Source organism: Polyodon spathula, chromosome 14, assembly GCF_017654505.1.
Source record: "Polyodon spathula isolate WHYD16114869_AA chromosome 14, ASM1765450v1, whole genome shotgun sequence".
Classification (NCBI taxonomy): domain Eukaryota; kingdom Metazoa; phylum Chordata; class Actinopteri; order Acipenseriformes; family Polyodontidae; genus Polyodon; species Polyodon spathula.
In genome coordinates this window covers 6,318,009-6,337,645 of record NC_054547.1, presented here as the reverse complement: position 1 = coordinate 6,337,645, position 19,637 = coordinate 6,318,009, and the positions used below count along the sequence as shown (strand labels likewise).

General features: G+C 40.7%; 3 protein-coding genes across 3 annotated transcripts; all 3 read right to left on the bottom strand.

The window, feature by feature from the left end:
* Window positions 1–398: 398 nt before the first annotated feature.
* On the bottom strand, window positions 399–8,889 carry LOC121326543 (vitamin D3 hydroxylase-associated protein). The gene is made up of 15 exons (XM_041269880.1): window positions 8,668–8,889; window positions 7,012–7,125; window positions 6,424–6,564; window positions 5,803–5,936; window positions 5,224–5,430; window positions 4,781–4,821; window positions 4,188–4,312; window positions 3,811–3,936; window positions 3,587–3,684; window positions 3,063–3,162; window positions 2,356–2,399; window positions 2,233–2,272; window positions 1,874–1,982; window positions 1,406–1,551; window positions 399–880 (listed from the first exon to the last, which is right to left on the bottom strand). Exons 1-15 carry the CDS (start codon window positions 8,875–8,877, stop codon window positions 755–757), a joined length of 1,761 nt encoding a protein of 586 aa, XP_041125814.1. The 5' UTR covers window positions 8,878–8,889; the 3' UTR covers window positions 399–754.
* Window positions 8,890–11,363: 2,474 nt separating this feature from the next.
* Window positions 11,364–15,800, bottom strand: nsun4 (NOP2/Sun RNA methyltransferase 4). The gene is made up of 6 exons (XM_041269689.1): window positions 15,708–15,800; window positions 14,873–15,315; window positions 14,363–14,517; window positions 14,100–14,260; window positions 13,148–13,272; window positions 11,364–12,493 (listed from the first exon to the last, which is right to left on the bottom strand). The coding sequence occupies exons 1-6, from the start codon at window positions 15,798–15,800 to the stop codon at window positions 12,217–12,219; spliced, it is 1,254 nt and encodes a 417-aa protein (XP_041125623.1). The 3' UTR covers window positions 11,364–12,216.
* A 1,649-nt stretch (window positions 15,801–17,449) lies between these two features.
* Window positions 17,450–19,601, bottom strand: LOC121326939 (cytochrome b-c1 complex subunit 6, mitochondrial). The gene is made up of 4 exons (XM_041270600.1): window positions 19,467–19,601; window positions 18,484–18,519; window positions 17,868–18,029; window positions 17,450–17,640 (listed from the first exon to the last, which is right to left on the bottom strand). Exons 1-4 carry the CDS (start codon window positions 19,506–19,508, stop codon window positions 17,608–17,610), a joined length of 273 nt encoding a protein of 90 aa, XP_041126534.1. The 5' UTR covers window positions 19,509–19,601; the 3' UTR covers window positions 17,450–17,607.
* Window positions 19,602–19,637: the final 36 nt, after the last annotated feature.

Here is a 19,637-nt window from a genome sequence, read left to right as displayed (position 1 = left end):
ACTGGACAGAAAGCACAAACTAACCCAGCTCTGCCTATGGACCTGGGAAACTCATCACAATCAGGATCTGAAGCATGCACATGGCTCCTGCTCCTTCATCATTGTCAATATTAATTAGGTGTCTTCTTGGAGTTTTCAATATTTTTTTTTAAATCTAGTTTTACACCAAAAAGAGCAATGTCATGTAAAACTAAAAGTGTTTTACAATTACAGCTACCAAACAATCCTGTATTCAAATAAACATTATATTCATTAACACAATATTTGTTGCATAAAGAAAACAAATTACAAAAAGACAAAGAAACATTCTGATAAATTATTTCAAACATGGAATTAACTATTTTGTTACGCAACAAGGATGAGACAAGACCATGTTTGAAATTTTAACAGTGCTACCATTTATTCATTCCAAATACACACATTACACTCTACATTAATGTTTAGATAGAATACATGCCACTAGTATTAACAGAGAGACAATTGATTACCTCAGTGTCAGTAGAAAGCCCTCCTTGATTTATACGCTTAAAACTACAAGACCAACAGTTTGGTTTATTCATAAGGAAAGCTAAAAAAGTTGGCTAAACAATTAGCGATTGGAAAAAGTGCAGTAATTATTAGATTGATAAGATCAATAGAAAATAAACTATTGATTAAGGTCGAACGACTATGACGCAGTTGAGGAATGAATTAAAAGCCAGGTAAGTGCTAGCTGGCAGGGACCTTAATATAGAAAAGGTTTTGAGCTGCCTGCTTAGTTCTTCCTTGTCCCTTGAGTGAGACTCTCCACCTCCTTCATGAAGCGCAGGCACAGCTCCTCCTGCCACGGAAGGGCCACGCACTGCACAGCAACAGGGAGCCCCTGGCAACCAGTCACAGCCTGTGGAGACAAAGACAGCCATTCTACTACAGCTACAGGGACCTGAGAACACCTAGGCAACTCCGGCAACATCACAACCAAAACTACAGACTCAACTGAATGCAAGATTTCCAATGGGATAGATCTGTGATTTGTATTTGCAGTCACATCCAGGAGAAGGAAACACAGCAAAAAGCAGCCACCCAGGGATACACATGGCAAAAAAAAGGCCAAAGGCACACTTTACAGAATTATGATTGAACATACAGATAATGTTTGGGATTTACCTGCTCATGAAAAGCGAGTCTGACTAAAAACCATGCATGCAGCCAGACACAGGGCAGGGTTCTCAAAACAAGCTTTACAAATAGCCCTCGCTACTATTCATTCCCATTCCAAGGCTACCAAAATAAGCTGTATCGGTATTTTCTTGTGTAAACTTCTGCCCACTGGAAGCTATACCAAAGTAATACACCAACGGTCCAAGCAGGAATCAAACCCAGGCCTCCAGAATGGAAACACTAGTATAAGTCCCACAGCACTTACTTCTTTAAATAGCTTGTCCCAAGGGTCACCATAGTAACCTTTGTAGTGCTTTAGCTCCTCCTCATCCTGCTCAGTTACTTTGGATACAGGCACCACCCCTGCCGGGAAGTTGAGCAGGTTGTACAGGATGGTATATGATGCTGCAACTGGGTAGAAGAAAAAGAAAATACGGGTAAAGTCAGCACCTTATCTGGTCAAGGCTAACAATTAACACAGCACTTTCAAGCCTCGATAACATGCAGCAATAAAACCAACATGCACACTACAGTTGATTTACAATTATTAACCCATCCCATTGCATCCAGCTGGGACACAGTTCTGGCAAACATTGCTACCATCCTAAAAATGTTCAGTTTGATCAATGGTCACAAGGTATCAAAGTGAATGAACCAGGCCAGCTAGCTCCCACCGGTACATGCTTTAAGAAACAACAGGCAACAGCTGGTATTGTTCAACCATCTACTCTACCTGACAGTTTCCCAGGATATCCAAACTCAAAGGCAGGGCCAAGAGCTGGACACAGCATCACATCCAAACCCAGACTCTTCCACTGTGTAATATACTCCTTGCAATAATCCTGAGAACAAAGACACATTTACAACGGACAAGTATTCAGCAGCCCTGCTTTACAGCACACATGTGATTCTCAGGACACATTGCAAGACATTTATAAACATACAGGATGTTGCCAAACAACCACCCGACTATAAAACTAAACATTTATTTCTAGCAACTTTGAAAGTAATATAACTTAAGTTATTATTATTTTAAATACAGCCTAATGAAAAACTGCAATTGATCGTGGTGTAGTTTAACTACTCACTTACCGCCACCTCTGTGTGTTGCTTCCAAAGATCCTGGACGGAGCTAGAATGAAATAAATAGAGAAATCAAAAATGGACACCTCATTGTGTTCATTGGATTTCCAAATCAAAACGGTGCAAACTTACCTCACCCCATTCAGTGCTTCATAAGTTGTGGAGATGCGGGGAAACTGTGGGGGAACACAATAACCATGGAAAATGATTCAGATTAATACAACAACAAAAACTGTCTTCACAAATAAACAGCAAATATTTAATGTTCAAAATTCAGATGAATATTTAAATATGCTGTTTTGCTAAAATGAATATAATGTAACCTTATTTTTCAGTAAAAGGAGTCACTATTAATATTTAGTACAGTATGAGTGATTTACTTACAGTTAATAAATGACAAATTGGGAGCAGGGTAATGAACTTTGGACCAAAAACATTTTTCACTACAAAAGCCAACATAAATGTTCATCCCAGCTCTACTCAAAGTACAATTGTATACAGGCAACTTGTTTTTGTGCCAACCAAGAATAATGGGACGTCATTCTTAATGGTTTGTACTTAAGTACCTAACAAAACAATTATATATATATATATATATATATATATATATATATATATATATATATATATATATACACACACACACACACACATATATACATATATATATATATATATATATATATATATATATATATATTATATATATATATATATATATATATATATATATATATATATATATATATATATATATATATATATATATATATATATCTTATATATAATATATAATGTCTTATAATACAGAGCAGCCAAAAACACTTCCCAGTACTTACCAGAGGCTTCAGGATTAAGGATATGATCTTCTTAACTATTCGGGGTATTCTATAAGTGATGAGCTGAGGTTTCAAGGAAGGATCAATCATCTCTTCTCTCCTGCAAGAAGAAAAATATAATGAATAAAACAGGACTGTCACAGGTTGTTCTGATCAGTGGCAAGAGCCATCCCGTGTTTCCTAGGAGCCTGTTGTTGTGTGTAAGACAGGCAGCCTCAGCAATAGGATAAAATTCTGCCTTTGCATATCACACTCAAACCAAGGATGGACACTGTATTAATCTGAAGCTACAGCTGAAATGGCTTCTTCTTTAGACACATTGTCATCTCGTCAGTGATGAACAAACAGCCATTGACCTCTAAAGACTAAACCTACAGTGCATTACTTATAGATATAGGGACACCTGGCAAAGGAATCTGTTATCCATGAGAAAAAAAATCATTTTAACACATACAGGTAGGTCAGCAGGTCAGTAACAGCATGGTGTTAAAACCCAGCTCTCGCAGGGAGAAGCCTTTGCTTACAGGAAGTGGAGGAGCGTGGCGCCCCCGTCGGCCAGGATCCCCTTCACTATCAGCTCCGGCAAGGCATAAACGATGCGAGGGAGGGTGAAGGGTACTAGCTGGGAAAAAAAAAAAAATATAATCAATCTCTGATTAAAAAAATGACACTATATCTTCACCCAAACATAGACGCTTGGTATTTCCAACTTCTTTTAAGAACCAGAGGACATGCAGGCTGAACTCACAGTATGTCCGGCTTTCTCAAGAAGCGCTTTGGTTTCCAGGACAGCCCGTCTCATGCTTGGGGAAGGTTCCAAATAGCCATCAGTGTCATAGTAGCCAATCCTCAGTGTCTTGGAACTGGAGTACACCTGCAAGGAGGGGGATAGAGAGAAAGCCCTGTTAGACTGCCCTCCTGTGGAGGTACAAGTGTATTACCTGCTTTGCTGATGCATACTTCAGTTTCAAGGCCTTTATCTGCTGAGGGGAGCTTCTGTGTTATGAGCAGTTAATAGCCATCACTGAAATGCCATGCAATCACACATCTGTTCTATGCAGAGTTCTTCATGTGCTCATTTTGAAGCTGTGCTTAGCGGGCGTCGATGCCAGACTGCGCCCATACCTCATTGTTGAAGGGGATGGGAGGCACGCAGGGGTCCAGGAGGAACATGTCTTCAGAGAGCACAGCCCTCATGAAGAGAGCCAGGCTGTCCACATCCCGTGCCATTGGGCCCACTGACGTCGTCACTGCAACATACCCAGAGGCGACGTTATACCAGGGAGCAAGAGGAAAGCATTGACCAAGAAACAGACTGTGAAGCCCTCTGCATTTCCAGAGTCACTGCTCTGGGTATGTACATCTGTCAGGCTTTATTTTTTACATGTGATGGTGGCCTCTCTATTTTGTTTTCACAACTCTGACATTTGTATTTACAGCCGTGGCACGGATGCATGTTATTAAATCGAACACTATTCTTTCATGTGTTTCTTTTCCCAAGGCTGCACAAAACCAACAAGTTATGTAAAAAAAAGCTGGGTTTGCAAGAGGTTGATTTTTTTTTTTTTTTGTAAAAAGTAACTGGGACAGCGGTGTGCGTGATCTTGTTTTCTAACCTAAGCTAGTAAATTCACGTTTGTGTAATGTATTCTACTATTCATTAACTAAAACCCAGTGGTCATATCGATTTCTGGAACTATTTTCAGGTGAAAGCATACCTGATTTCTGTCCAGGGAGGCAGCCAGCCAAGCCATGATTACTATAATAAAAAATAAAAAAAACAACTAAACTCTGGACCAAGGCAAAGTGTAGCTGGCAAAGACAGTTTTATTTTAATGGCTACGTTTACATATGACACCAACTGTGTTTGTACTGATATACAGTATACGAGATATCCATTTACTATACCTGCAGCCACGCAAAGTTTAAATCATTCTCAGAAAGAATGTGACATATTTACTAGAATATTAGTCTGAAAGGTGAGCAGTTATCATGCACTCAAACACAATGCATATAGAGTAGAATGAAGATCAGATTAAATAACACAGGTGAGGTATACCTTGCTCATGGAGCACTCTGGGAGTTTTTTTGAGCAGGAGTCCCAAGCACACACACAGTCTCACTCTAGTCAAATTACAACAAGCTCTAAGGAGATGCGGACCTGAGGCGCCCTCCTGTTGGCTTGAGGCCGCAAATCCCACAGAATGATGCAGGGATGCGTATGCTGCCCCCAATATCAGTCCCGATTCCCAGGAGTGAGCCCCCGCCTCCAATCAGTGCCCCCTCCCCGCCCGAGGACCCCCCTGGAGTCTTCTTTTGGTTGTGGGGGTTCAGGCTCTGCCCGAAGATCGGGTTGCAGCAGTCATAGCTGGGAACAATACAAAACTAAATATAAATACCAGTAGTAAGTGACAGCGGAGCTAATAAATGACAAAACGTACTACAACTTTTTCAGTTCAGGAAAAAAATAAATAAATCAAATCTTCATGCAGAAGAAACATAACAGCAATAATCTGTTGTGCTTCTGAATCTTTAGTAGTTCTCCAGTCAACTATTTGACAAGGAATGCCCGCTGTGTTGGACATTGTTGCAGGACTTACTAAAATATTTAGTAAGAGTAAAAGCACATACATGTAACAGCCTGGTAATTTTAAAGTATATTGATCCCAATATCAATCCCGGCAGGGTGGACTGGAATCTTTAATAATGATAAACATGGAACAGCCAGTGTGTTACTTACTTGAGCAGCCCCTGGGGTATGTTGGTTTTCACAAAGGGGATGGCGCCCTGCCTCTTCAGAACTTGGACAAGCACAGAGTCCTCTTTCTCTGGACAGTCCAGCTTGATTGATACGCCACAGCTGGTGTCGTGACCCTGGGAAAACAGGGATCTCAGGTGGTGTTCCTATCTGACAGCTGTTTGGGAACGTACTTGAAATGGCTTATACTGGCTCTCGTACCAGATGTAGGGGAAAGCAAATCAACATTAAAAACAGCCTTACAAGCCGCTCAAAAGCATATTTCTCCAGAAACAAAGAGGAGAAATATAACAGGCAGTTCAAAATGACACAAAGAGTCTCCTACTTTTGGGGGTCAGGTGTTTACGCATATTGGGTCTCATTTGTTACGAGGGGGCAGGGGGGTGGGGGGGTACTATGGAGTGCACAATTTGCCAACAGTGGAATATGTATGGCCCATCCGATCTGAAAAGAGTTGCAAAAGTGTAGACTTATGAAGAACATATATTTTATGATTGGGATTTTTAAGGATAGCGATGCAACTGACCCAAGGCAATACTGTGGTACCCTGTATTTAAAGCATTGGATTTGTGAAGAAGTAAAATAGCACAAGTTGTGCAGTACCTGGCATGCCACGTTATCCTTGATGCTGATAGGAATCCCGTAGAGAAGACCTTCTCTATACTTCTCCACCTCCTGCAGCTGGTCTCGGCTCTCCAGCAGGAACTCCGTCACGCAGTTCAACTCTTTGGTCACCTCCAGGGCCTGCGAGCACACAGTGAATGTTCAGGAGGGTAAACAGCAGGCTTCCTTGAGAAGCAGTATCTGTATTGAGTGGTCTTGGCCCTGTCTGTAATGAGAAACGGTCCCCTTCACCATCATAACTGCCTGTGCTTTAAATTGTTTCGAGGGATTCTTGGAAGACCAGGGAATTATTTAATTAACATCAGCGCTGCCTTTTATTTAAATTCCAAAAAACATTTATTTTGCTGTACATTCTGTGGGTGCGAGGCACATTTCACTGCTGGAATGAAAGCAGGTATGGGGAATCCCATCGTTTCACTGTGACGATGAACAGACCTAGGGGACACAGACCTGAGAGCCCCAGTGTTCTGTTTTGGAATCTTTTACAAAGTAACCAGTTAAAAAAAAAAAAAAAAAAAAAAAAAAAAATCACTGTAACCTGCAATTCATATGCAGACCATCCCCCACCTTCTCCATGTAGGTGTGAAGCACAGTCGCTGGGGTCAGCGAGCCCTCTTTCAGCTGCTTGCTCAGGTCTGTGAGGGACAGAGACAGGACAGGGGCACTTTTAGCCTCGGGGTGCTGTGAAAAGAAAAACAAAACAAAATAACCAGGTTGAAACGCTAAGTAACTGCCTTGTGTTTTTCAAGTACAGTGTGCAAGACATCAAAAATCACTGTTTCTGGATACCTGGCATGTTTAAAAGCCATGTAAACTTTGAGAATGTCTCAGACAGAGGAAGTCTGAGATTTGTGTAATGAGGCCAGCAAAGAAGTGACCATTATTTCTTCCCACCCTGAAAAGTTGTTTGTCAGACATTTTCCTTTGCAAATCTCCAACAAACGCACTGTTTCAGATCTATCAACATTTCAGATGTCTTTGACTTGAGGCGTCAATGTGTCGTTTTCATACAAAACAGCGAAAGTGAAAAGGGGCACTTGATTGATAACGCCCCTTGCGATCCACAAGTGGCTATTTTTCTGCTTAGTTTCAGGCGCCATCTGGTGGGCAGTTGGCCAGATTGACTGTTTTTCAAAAACAACCTGACAGTGTACACCCACCTTTAATTAATTCCTAATCCACACCCGGTTTGGAAAAACAACTCACTATTTAATTTCTTTATTTGGAGAACATTTCCAAATTAGCTATGCCGGTGTGTTAGGTTCCTGCTCATTTTTATATGTAGATGAGACCGGGGTTGGTTGTTACAGTACTCATAGCTATGAAATTAGATGGCGCAGGCAGGTAATGCTAACACTGAAATGTGTGTTCTATTGTCTGGAACGCAACCATCTTGTAATTTGAGATCAACTCCATCTAACCTAAAGGTTAGCACATACTTCATTTTTTTCATACCCAAAGTTATGTTGTTATTTATGTTATAACTCTCAGTAGTATTGGAGTTTGTTTGAACTGGTGGCTATGTTAAATAGAACCAGATACTGGCTAAAAATGTTGCATTGTTGTCTACTGTAAAAGCAAGAACATACGCTGTGACAACCAACCCCATATCGTGTGACAACCAACCCCAGTATAGGGCAGGTTGTCACGGGTGACCGGCGCATTTTCAACCGCCTAAATATCTAAATATTTATTTCAGTTACGCTGAAATAAAAAACATCAATTTGTACGTGAAGAGTTATTCTTCAATATAACGAGGAACAGAACTTCGAAGCATGCCACCAGATTGATCTAAATAATAGAGAGGCACTGGAATAGCTGTACCGCCTGCACTTATAACAGCACTTGATAGCACAAATAGCTACGATTTAGGTCTTCGTGCGTGGTGAAGTCAAAGAGTCAAAAGATCAGCCGTCCAAACTCCACAATGGTGTTTATTGTGCACGACCTTTAAACAGTTTGACAAAGAAACTAACTTATTTTCATAAACAAATACAAACCAACCACGCAATTATATATATATATATATATATATATATATATATATATATATATATATATATATATATATATATATATATATAATTTAATTGGCTGGTTTGTATTTGTTTATGAAAATAAGTTAGTTTCTTTGTCAAACTGTTTAAAGGTCGTGCACAATTCAACTTGCTATACATCGTCTGCTACTAGCGACCGTCAAAGCAAAGCGCAAGAATCACTAACCTGTTTTCTGAACTGCAGCAGGGCATTTTCTACACAGAGTTTGGACTGTTCCCGCTTTGCTACTGCCTTTTGGATCTTTGTATGGATCTTCCTTGAATGCTTCCATTTCACAAAGCAAAAAACAGCGCCAGTGCCGCATGCAGTTGCCGCTAGAATAGCACCCCAGCCGGACTGCGCCACCAGGAATTCCCTGCAAGTCACCTTCTCCATTGCTCGCCTCTCCTGCCGCTGCTGGTAGTGACAGCGCAAGATACACGCCTACAGTTAAATCCCTAGGGTTCTTTGGGTTATACCATATGCTCACTGTACAATAAACGATTGTGCACACTCGGCTTCAGAAAGCCCGGAACAAATTTTAAAGGTTTTACGTATTCGACACATGTATTCAAACGCGCCTCTGAGGATGATGATGATTATTATGCACTATTGTTTATTTTATATTAACTTAATAAAATGTGTAACATTTCATAAGTGATATACACACATATATATATATATTCATATGAGCTTAACATGCAGCCTACAGCACTCAGTATTCCCAGGGGGTCTCCCATCCAAATACTAACCAAGCCCAACATTGCTTTGCTTAAGCATTGCATGGTAAGTTCGACTTGAAGAGCTTTTTGCCGTCAGATTCGTTACCCAGCGGTCATTACAAGTAAGTAGCTCTTCTTGACCCCATTCATAAGTGGTAATATTAATCTCAAATGTCAAGTTTAAAATAACATCCATACGGTTATGCTTACTTTAGAAAACATGTTTTTAGTTTTTGTTTGATGTGACTTACTGTTAGTTAATTTGTAATATTTTCTTTCCTCACTGAAACATTTGTGAATGTACATTACTATGAATCTAGAATGGGGTTGCACTAGTGTGCGGATCGTGCTCTCCACGGGAATCAAATGTGGGTCATTGGTGTTGATCCGCTAATTCACCATTCAGTGAAACAAGTGAAGAAACGGCTGCTTTTCTTAGACTCTGCAAAGAACAACAATCCACACAAACCCAAGCAGCTGTTTCTTCCGTTGTTTCACTTGGAATGATACATTAGCCCGATCAACACCAATGGCCATAACCCGTGGAGAGCTCTTTCTAAATAATTGGTTTGGGCAGCTCTTATATGGAACCTCATTGCATTTCTTTGAGAAGGTTCTACTGTTTTTGCGGTTATGTAGAAGGTTTAGTATTGTCTCAAGAAAAGGGCATATAGCTGGGCTTTAACTTTTAAGGAACACGCTATTTCCAGCAAATAAAGCACTAGGAAATCTTTTAAAATGTGTGACCAACATGGATCAATAGAGATGCTCCACAATGTAGTACTTTCAAAGATTATCAAGGTGAAAAGCAATGAAAATTTTACCAATGCTAATAGTTAGTTATTTTTCCTAGAGCTGAACACCATCCCCTTGTAATAAGGTGTGTATGGCCGTGTGGCAGTGTTGGAAAACATGGATCGAGAATTGATTAGCAGTTTGCTACGCATGTGGACTGGCAGAGCTATACTGGTGTTCTTTTCTGAAAATAGACTAATATTGCAGATAAAAGACTGTTTGGTTCAAATTGCATGTACTGTTAACAATTGCTAGAGACCTTGCGTCTACAAGCCTCTTGCCCAGCATTGACTGCAAGCTAACAAGATAACAATGCTGTGGACCAGAAGGGGCCAGGCTCTAAGACTTTTAGAATGCAAAGCATAAAGGGGCTAAAAGGCTCCCAGGTACTGCCGTTGGACCCAAAGGTTCGCAGGGAGAATAAGAGATAACGCCACTGGACTCAAAGGGTCTCAAGCAAAATGGAAAAATATGAACAAGGAAGATGACAAAAACTAGATGTATGGACCTTTTGGGGCGCCAGGGGTCTGAAGAATGCACTGAGTTCAGAGGTCATCACACTAGACTACACACACACATACACACTAAATTAAATACTTATAGTATATGGTAACAGAATAATGTGTTGTACCTTTGCTATTGGTTAAGTGTCAGAGAAAGAGGAGGTGGACCATCTATACAGAAGGGTATTTAATGTCATACAAAAATTCTAAGGATGAGTATTCTGTTTGTCCTGTACCTGGGACCAGACTCCCTGCATATTTCAATAAATCTAACAACTGATTGAAGGACTCTGCATTTTCTTGAATCTACTTACCATCTTTTTTTTTTAAGTTACATCAGGCAGTGTGCCCCACCCTGTGCATATTTTTGTGTTATATGTTGTATGTACTGTGTTAATGTTGGTGTGTTGTAGTTAGTCCATGGGATATAATATGGGTTTAAAATGTATATTTGTATTTAGGCACAAGGATTGCACAGCACTTTACGTGCAGGTAAAACGTAATATGTGAGCACAGGAAAATGCACTAGATTAATTCACGTGCAGTTATACCAAGACTCCAATTGAATGATTGATTAGCAATCGAGTCTCGGTACAGCTGCATAAAAGCAGCATGTTTTCACTCACTCAGGGTTGTGTGTTCGTAAGTGGAGAACGGGTGTGGAGAGATAAAAAAAATAACGCTACTCATTTCGTGCACGATACGTGTTTGTTTCGTCCACTTTGTTTGTCTATTTACTTTGTCCAACGTGCCGGTTTTGTTTGTTAAGTCAGTGTTTTCTGTTTTGTTCAATCTTTTATTTTGCAATAAACTGGCACAAGCACGCGCCGTTTTGCACCGTACCTGCAGTGTCTGTCTCTTCCTGCTTCTGGTCTGATGTCACCCACACAGCCGTCTTTGTGACAAGCCGGGACAGTGGTGTTCATAAACATTTCATTCAATATTTTTCCTCCAAATTGCATACAATACATGTCGATATTAATTTACAGTAAGTGTTTTAATACTTGGGTAGCACCATCAAGGCTCTTGGTCCCAGTAGCCCAGACCATCTCCAGTCCCAAATCCATGCAAGCATTTCTGGAAAGTCATTCTTCAAATATTGAGCACTTGAAACTGATCTGTCAGCAACAGTGGCAGAACAGCAGGCTTGTGGATAAACTTTCAGTACAGTGCACGTGATGAAACATTATCTAGCAGCACATACATTATTCACCTCTTTTTTACAGCAATTTCTCCTTGGTATTCATTGATTTCATGTCAAACCCTCCATTTTCTTTTTTTATTTGTTTATTTAGCAGATGCCTTTATCCAAGGCGACTTACAGAGACTAAGGTGTGTGAACTATGCATCAGTAGCAGAGTCTCTTGCAACAACTTCTCACCCGAAAGACAGAGGACAAGGAGGTTAAGTGACTTGCTCAGGGTCACAGTGAGTCAGTTGGATTTGCAGTTTCTAGCCTGGCTTAACAAAATGATCAACCCCCTAAAGTACTGACCTGATTTTTAATAAAATTCATTTCCTGTAAATGCAAGTCGTGCATGTATGTCACTGGGTGATTTGGTGCAAATGACCCTTGGATCTTGTGCCCTGCTTAAACAATCGCACATTTGAAGCTAAACAGTGAGTAACCAACCAGTTCATAAAAGGGCCACATCCACTATTGTTACTTCAATCTAAGCTTCAGCCTTGCTACATGGTCTAGCCATGTCCTATCCCTAATTAATGCGGCGCAGCTTGCAGAAGTAAGTGGGTCCAAAGTTGGAGGTGAGGTGTGGCAAAACCAGCTCCCCCAGCCGCATGCCCTGGGCGAAGTGAAAGGTGTCTCTGAAGAGCTGTGTGAGGGGGGACAGGTCCTCGATGTGCACAGTCACTCCCAGCTCCTCCTGGGCCGCCTGCACAGCTCTCTCCACCACATACTCGTTCTGCAGCTGGGACAGTGTGCAGGTGGAGTAGAGCACCACTCCTCCTGGCAGCGCAGCCTTGATCCCTGCCCTGAAGGAGACAAAGCAGTCATGTGGAGTTCTCACAGTACATACATGGTACCCAAGGAGCTGCAGCTGTGGTGTGCCATCGGAAGCACTTCCACTATGTACGGTCCTTTTTCTTACCCATCTCAAATGCCAGTGTCTCCTCACTCAACCTATTCACTAATCAGAAGGACTGAAGATCAATGGGTGACCCATGTTCCTGCTGTCAGGCCAACTGCCTTATCAACAGATGTTGCCAAGTTTTTGAAGCCTAGAGGCCCAGTCTCTGCCAAGTCCTAGTGGGGGTGACTGAACCGCAATGAGATAAACTGTCCCCAGACCTTTCTCCTTAACCTGCAGGAGTGCAAAGACCATTGCAGCACTCCCTGTGGACCCCCAGCCAAGCCAACTCAGTGCCTGTAGGATTCAAACCATGCAGGTATGTTTCACCCTGCACTCTACACATTTGTGCTTTTTACTAGGTAAAGTTATTTTAAAGAAATGACTGTGTACTTCCGTTATTGCACAGACAGAAGAACATCTTACAAGCCAAACAGATTCATAGAGCTGAGCTGATAGAGCTGTTCCTGTACAGTAACTCACGTCTGTAGATGATCTACTTCTTCCAACTTACCCAAATGAGAACCACATAAGGAACAAATAACACTTCTTCACTTACAGCAGGAGCTGAGACTGCAGCAGGGGCAGCGTCTGTCTCTCTTTGCTCCGTGAGCGTGTGAAGATGTTATTTTCTTCCTCCAGCAGTGAGTGCCTATCTGTGGTACAGGGGACGTCCACCAGCACCTGTGGAAGCAGGGAGTTTTACCAGTTTATCTTACCTTCACAAAATGCTACACATTTAATACACCTGTGGTTAAACAGGGTCGATGTTCTGCATTGGATTTATAGTTACCCATAATGCCCTACGTGTCGCAGTAGTAACACAAGTCATCCACTTTGGAAGGTCAAAAGTGCAAGTGAGAGATTATTGTTTTGGTCCATGTTATAACTAAATGAACCAGCGATGCAGAGAGAGAAGTATGTAGTGTGCCGGTTTTGATCCTTACCCTGTAATCTGATTAGAAAGGATCCAATTTATCCAATATGAACATTTCCTCGGCATACCACTGCCAAGTTTTTCAGAGCAATAATATTAAGTCATTATTCTACACAACTGACAAAATCGTTTTTTAATTATTTCAGTGTAGCTCTTTGTGCCCTGCAAAGTAGTTGCCATGGCCATTCATTTTTAAAAATGAGACTATTAACACTTTTCTTCTATTTGTTGACGATATTGGGAAGTTGGCTAACAGTTAAGCCTTGAATTGTAAATCATAATATAATGGTGAGAGTACTATTTCGGTCAATTTATAACAAGTAAATGAACTATCATGTGAGAGACAAGTGTGTGGTTTGATGTTTTTTTAACTGTATCCTTCCATTTAAAAAAAACAATGTTAAATATGTTGCCATTTGACTTAATTTAAAAAGTAAAAACAAAATCCCATTAGAATCAAAGATGAATAAAAACACTTTGAAAAGGGGAGGTTTTTTTTCCCTTGGGAGCCTTTGTTTTGGAACTAGATATATATTAAAACAATGTAATCATTGTAGTCTTAATCATTACTCACTCTGTCAAACGTGTTACTCTCCAGCTCACCCCACCTCCTGCCATCAAAGGAAGTGATGCGAACCCTGTCCTCTGTGCTGTGCTCCCTGGGAATGTAGCTCTGCAGGATCCTTCGAAGCCGACCAGTGCGAGACACAGAGGAGTCGTTCGCTGCAAGCCGCCCTGTTTAAACCCATGTAGAAACAGCAAGAGGAGTAAAGATACACCACATGCGCGTCTATATATAAGGCTTAAGGGAAGACACAGTTCCTTAAAGACACTTACAACAGGCCTGGGTCTGGATGATGGCCAGGGTCTTCCCACCCGGTGCTGCACAGAGGTCAAGAACTGTGTGACCTGGCTGGACATCCAGAGCCAGGACTGGCAAAACCGAGGCAGCGTCCAGCAGATAGTATCCAAGAAGCCCAGAGCCATCCAGCCTGAAACCACAGTAACATTTACACAAATCAGACAAAGAAATGCAATCAATGGCATGTGGTTTTGGTTCATTTTAAAGCATCATTTTCTAAAACAGAAAACATCAAATCACCCAAAAAAACATGTTACCAAAACTAACAATGCCTACTTTTAGAACTGTGGATTATAGTACAGTATAGCAAGGAAGTGACTGTGGGGAGCTGGGGAAGCCCTGTCAAACTACCCTGCAGTACGAGTCCACATTACATTATGTTATCTGTGTCAGCCTTTTATACACAACTTATCAGTGAATAAATAAGCCAAAACAAAAGGGAGATGAATGTAAAATAAATGAATAGTGTTGCTCTCTTCACTCACCTGGCAGGACTGAAGGCAGTGATGTCTCCTTTCGGAAACGTGAAGCACTTTATATTTGGGCTCAGACTAGGTGGTTCAGTGGCAGCTGCCATCTCCACGCCCTCACCCACCTGACTGGACAATGGAACCTCATTGCCTGACTGTCCAGCTGCCAATGAGCTGCTCCATTCTAACTTCTCGTCTCCCAGAGGCTTGCCTGACACTGATCCTGGACTCCAGGTTCTAGCCTGAGCCTCGTATACAAAGTCCCTGGCCCCCTGGAGCTCCAGCCCCTTTATCAATTCCTCTGCCGAGGAGAAGTTGTTGATCAGTGCGCCGTACTTCTGCTCTGACAGAAGGCTGACCCGGATCGAAGGCCAGCGCTCCCCAAACTGCGTGCCGTAATTCACGTCGAAGTTCTGCAAAGCCAGCTTGGTGGAGGTGATCCTGGGAAGAGTGGCAGCCTGGAGAGGTGTAGAGGTTGTAACATTGTTAATGTGATCTGAATACAACTGTAAATGTATCAAAGTTGAGTTCTGATTTATATTAAACTAAACGTGTTCAGATTCGTACTGTATGAATTCATGGATGGTATTCCAGATTGCATACAGGCAACAGGCACAGGCACACAATTGTGTCATTAAATTACACAGACAGGCTTGGGCTACTACCGGCAAGAGCTGGAGGTACGGGGAAGTAATTCGGGATTCAAATAATAAATTAACGACCGAAATATCTCATTCCACTCATCCCCACGCCAAATACTCTGAATATTTCCATGGATGTATTTACAGACAGCACTAAATGGAGCAACGCGGTTACGCAGCAGGCTATGCTGTTCTAACAGAGACCATACCCATTTCTTTTTAACTCGGAATCTGCGGGGTATCAGATGTGGAAAGACCTTGAATTTCAGAAACACACATCTCGTGTCCACGAGCGCTGCCATATTGGAGTTGCAAAAAAATAAAGCCCACCTGACACATGGATACTGATAACACTTCTCGAGTTCCGGGGCAGTGTTATCATGGAACACAAAAAAAAAAAACAAACAAAAAAAAAAACGGTATAGGCGTGATATTTGTAACAGTAGTAGACATCAGCGTTCTAAAGTAATTACGGATACATTTTCAGAGCTAATTCTAGTAGCAGTTTAGCAATGTGTTTATATACATGCATCTTGGGTCAGTAAAATTTGTAACTGTTAAAATCGGTGCTAGTTAATGTTTAAAAACATGTGCTTACCCCTCTAAGCTTTATTTACGTTAATCCTGGGATCGAAAGCTTTTTTTTTTTTTTTTGCCGTAGATCACATGGGCTGATTGCAACGCAAAAACTGATTAAGTACCAGGAAGCAGTATCAACCTTTCACTGCAGCACTGTTTTCTAAACATGTGCACATTCCAAACTGAAGTATAAAATACAAGTCAAAACCCAAAAGATCTTCAACATAAAACAAAAGGGACCAGTGATAATATTGTTAATGCTAAAACGAAGTAAGAACGTTACTTTTTAAAGCCTTGTTTAACACTCATATAACATCTGAGGTCGTACATAGCTGGCGTCAGTATGGGTACTGTACTACATTAGTTTGAAATGACTGGGCATGTCAGACAGCACCTGTGTGTACATTTCTAAAGAGCAAACACTGACTGAAAGAAGGATTTGCAAACACACAGGCTTATTAACACATCAGTGAATGCCTTTTCACATTAAACTTGTATCCTCTAAGGGTCAAATTGAAATCACATTTCTAAATGAATAGCTTCAGTACACATTTCACACCATTAGGTTGTATATTTCAAACTCAGGTTGTCTCTGAAGTCAGAACCATTTAGAGCCCCCCTCTGCTCCATGTTTGTTTGCAGCTATTTATTAGTCCCTTATTATTTCCTAGCCAGACAGACAGAGATCATTTCAAACTTCACTTCATGCAGTGCCATTATTCTTTTCTACCTTGGACCAGGCAAATTAGCTGCAATTATCTCCGATTCTTGCTTTGTAATCCCTTTGCATAGTGCAGTACCCTTAAAGAATACTTTTATGGGGGCTGCTGCAGTTTCTTGCATCCAATCTTCAGGTAAAAATGGCAATGCTGACACTGGTACAGAAATCTATTTAAGTACTAGGATATTTAAATTCTATCAAGAAGCCTCCCAATAACTTTTTCTTTAGACTGACAACTTTGGCTTTCAAGTAATTTGTTGGCATAACCAATAGAAAAAAAACAAGGTAAAATGGTAACATGGACACCACACTCAACAATATAAATAACATTATAAAACTGTCTATTCAATCAAACTACATAATGTTATACGCCAGTGTAGTTTTATCATTTGAACTACATCAATATTTTGATCCACTGCTGCTTAAAGCAAATAACTTGCTTATATTTCTGCGTGAAAGGAAATCAAATAAAATGTGTAATGCTGGGTAAATGTGTTCCAATCAATATTCCTGATAAAAAGCTCAGGAGTAAAATGAATGAAGTATATAGAAATGCTACTATGTTTCAACAAGAACAGCTGTAACTACACACCAACTTTTCACCTTTTTGTTTTTTTTTTAATTCAGATACAGGCATGGAAAAAGGTTTGCTGCAATTTTTCATATTGTTTATTTATTTACTGAGGACAAACAAATCTGGAGAAGAACTCTCCCGCACCACAATTAATATTTTATTTTAAAACACAGAATTCACAGCCACAGGGCTCCCAACAATGGGAATGAGGTCTGAGGCAAGATGTCTGTTCTCTTCACTTAATCTTGCTGAAGACCTTGTGTGCCACCTAGAAGCAACAAAGAGAACACAATCTTAAAAATGATGGATTAAATGTATTGTAACAGAGAAACAAAAATAATGCCAAGTGTTCTAAATCTACACCCTTTAATTTCCTAACAATCACACCAACATTCACCTCCAAATGACATTTCCACATGTAGCGCTATGAAGGAAAAGTCGACATCCCAACGCTCCCACAGACCCACCACTCCTTGGCCTCTCTGCTGAACTTACACAGTGGTCCCTGGCGTGGAGGAAGTCAAACAGCTCCTCTGTACATTCCTCTGCAGTGTTTGACCGGGAGCTCACTCGTGCCTCACATGTTTCAAGCTTCTCCCGTAAATGCACGCAGTGCTCAGTTAGCTCACATTTACTCCGGATTGTCTCTAAGGGGTCCTGTGGGGAACAAAACACATGGGGGATAGATACAGCACCAACACAGGCTCCCGAGACACCAGCCCCTGGCTGTCTACAAATCTAGCAACATAACATCAATGTAGAGTGGCAGGTCCTTGCAGTTCATGTCACATTGATGACAATAGGAAAGAATATAGAATGTTCTGTAAATGTATTTATACTTGGACGACACTAATGGGACAAAAACCTTATAGAATGTGGCTGACATTTTAATGTTAAGCAAGAAACTTAAACTCCCTTCAAGATAAAATAAACACCCAGGTCTGCAGAATAGTTGCGCACAATGTGCGGCAAAGCATTCTGCCATTCTTTGCACAGTTAAATCGAATCTCATCAGATTTGGAGTCTGTGCCCCAAAGATTTTGGACTTTCTGCCATCCTGTCCTGCCATCCAAAGATTATTGTCTGTAATGTTCAAGGGTTAGATACTCACCACCATATCCTCCTCCTCCTCTTCTTCCTCCTCAGCCTGGATAGAAGAACACATTTTATAGAAGATCAAATAAAAAATGGCAAAGCAAATACACTACTGTAACACTATTACATATTTTGCTCCAATGTGGCCATGCTGCTGTCAAGAAGCTGATCAGTCTTCACAGTGGATGTTCTGTAAGCTTCCCTGCACTTGCTAACTTGATCTTTAGTCCTTTGTTAAAAGCATGTTTAATAGTACAGTATTTCCATTCTCAAATAGATTTTTTTTAAAAAGCACGATAAACTAGAGAACGACTATCCCGTAAGTGGGCGTTCCATGTGAATGTAAAGTGTGTTACTGGCAAACCCAAGACTTGTTGCGGATTAAACTTCTAGAACATTCTCAGAACGTTTTGGGCTTGCTTTAATCTGATATCGATGAAACAAACTGTTTTAAAACAAACTATTTTCATTAAATGTTCTTGATATACGATATGGGCAATGATGCACATTTGTCAGTACTGGAACCAGCATTAGTGTTTTAACCAATGATACACAACGCTTAAAACGGTTTGACGTACACGACCTGCAAGCATACATTAGAAGGTTAAGATCCCTGAATACATTCCCTATATATCTGCTAAACAGTAATATCCCAGATAAGAGCGGTCTAAATTTAGGACGCTTAACATTCACTTCAGACTATTTATTTTGAATATCTTTAATCAAGTCTCGTGCCATTGTTATTTTAAACAGTCAAGGTTACATATAGCGTGAAATATTAATTTTAGAAGACACACCGCTGTATTTAATCTGTACAATATATTATTACAGACACATTTCCCAGATTTCAGTTAATTATGCTACATTTTCGTTTATTTTGACAGACGTGTCGAGATCATCCTATGGCCTAAATCGACACGCCGGTTTGCTCACACACAGATCGATTCGTTTAGTATTTTAATTCCCGACCCTTTTGTGTAATATATTTAAATTCAACACCTCCTCGGGCTCTCCGTTTGTAAGCATTTTGTCCTCCCTCATGACTCCGCAGCTGGATATCTGACTGTGTTTAAGTGAATCACAGACCGACTCCGTCCTTTCTCTCTGAGCTCTTCTTGGTTCTTGAGGACCTTCAGGTCACAAAACGGATATTGCATCGCGTAAGAATTT

Coding starts and splice junctions, on each gene's coding strand:
- LOC121326939 (XM_041270600.1), bottom strand. CDS start 19,508: ATGAGGGAGGACAAAATGCTTACAAACGGAGAGCCCGAGGAG. Junction 18,520..19,466: donor CAAACGGAGAGCCCGAGGAG/GTGTTGAATTTA, acceptor TCTTCTATCCAG/GCTGAGGAGGAAGAAGAGGA. Junction 18,030..18,483: donor AGGAGGAGGAGGATATGGTG/GTGAGTATCTAA, acceptor TGTTCCCCACAG/GACCCCTTAGAGACAATCCG.
- nsun4 (XM_041269689.1), bottom strand. CDS start 15,800: ATGGCAGCGCTCGTGGACACGAGATGTGTGTTTCTGAAATTCAAGGTC. Junction 15,316..15,707: donor TCCGAGTTAAAAAGAAATGG/GTATGGTCTCTG, acceptor ACACCTCTCCAG/GCTGCCACTCTTCCCAGGAT. Junction 14,518..14,872: donor ACTGCCTTCAGTCCTGCCAG/GTGAGTGAAGAG, acceptor CTGTGGTTTCAG/GCTGGATGGCTCTGGGCTTC.
- LOC121326543 (XM_041269880.1), bottom strand. CDS start 8,877: ATGGAGAAGGTGACTTGCAGGGAATTCCTGGTGGCGCAGTCCGGCTGG. Junction 2,273..2,355: donor GAAGCACTGAATGGGGTGAG/GTAAGTTTGCAC, acceptor ATTTCATTCTAG/CTCCGTCCAGGATCTTTGGA. Junction 881..1,405: donor GGGACAAGCTATTTAAAGAA/GTAAGTGCTGTG, acceptor TTGTCTCCACAG/GCTGTGACTGGTTGCCAGGG.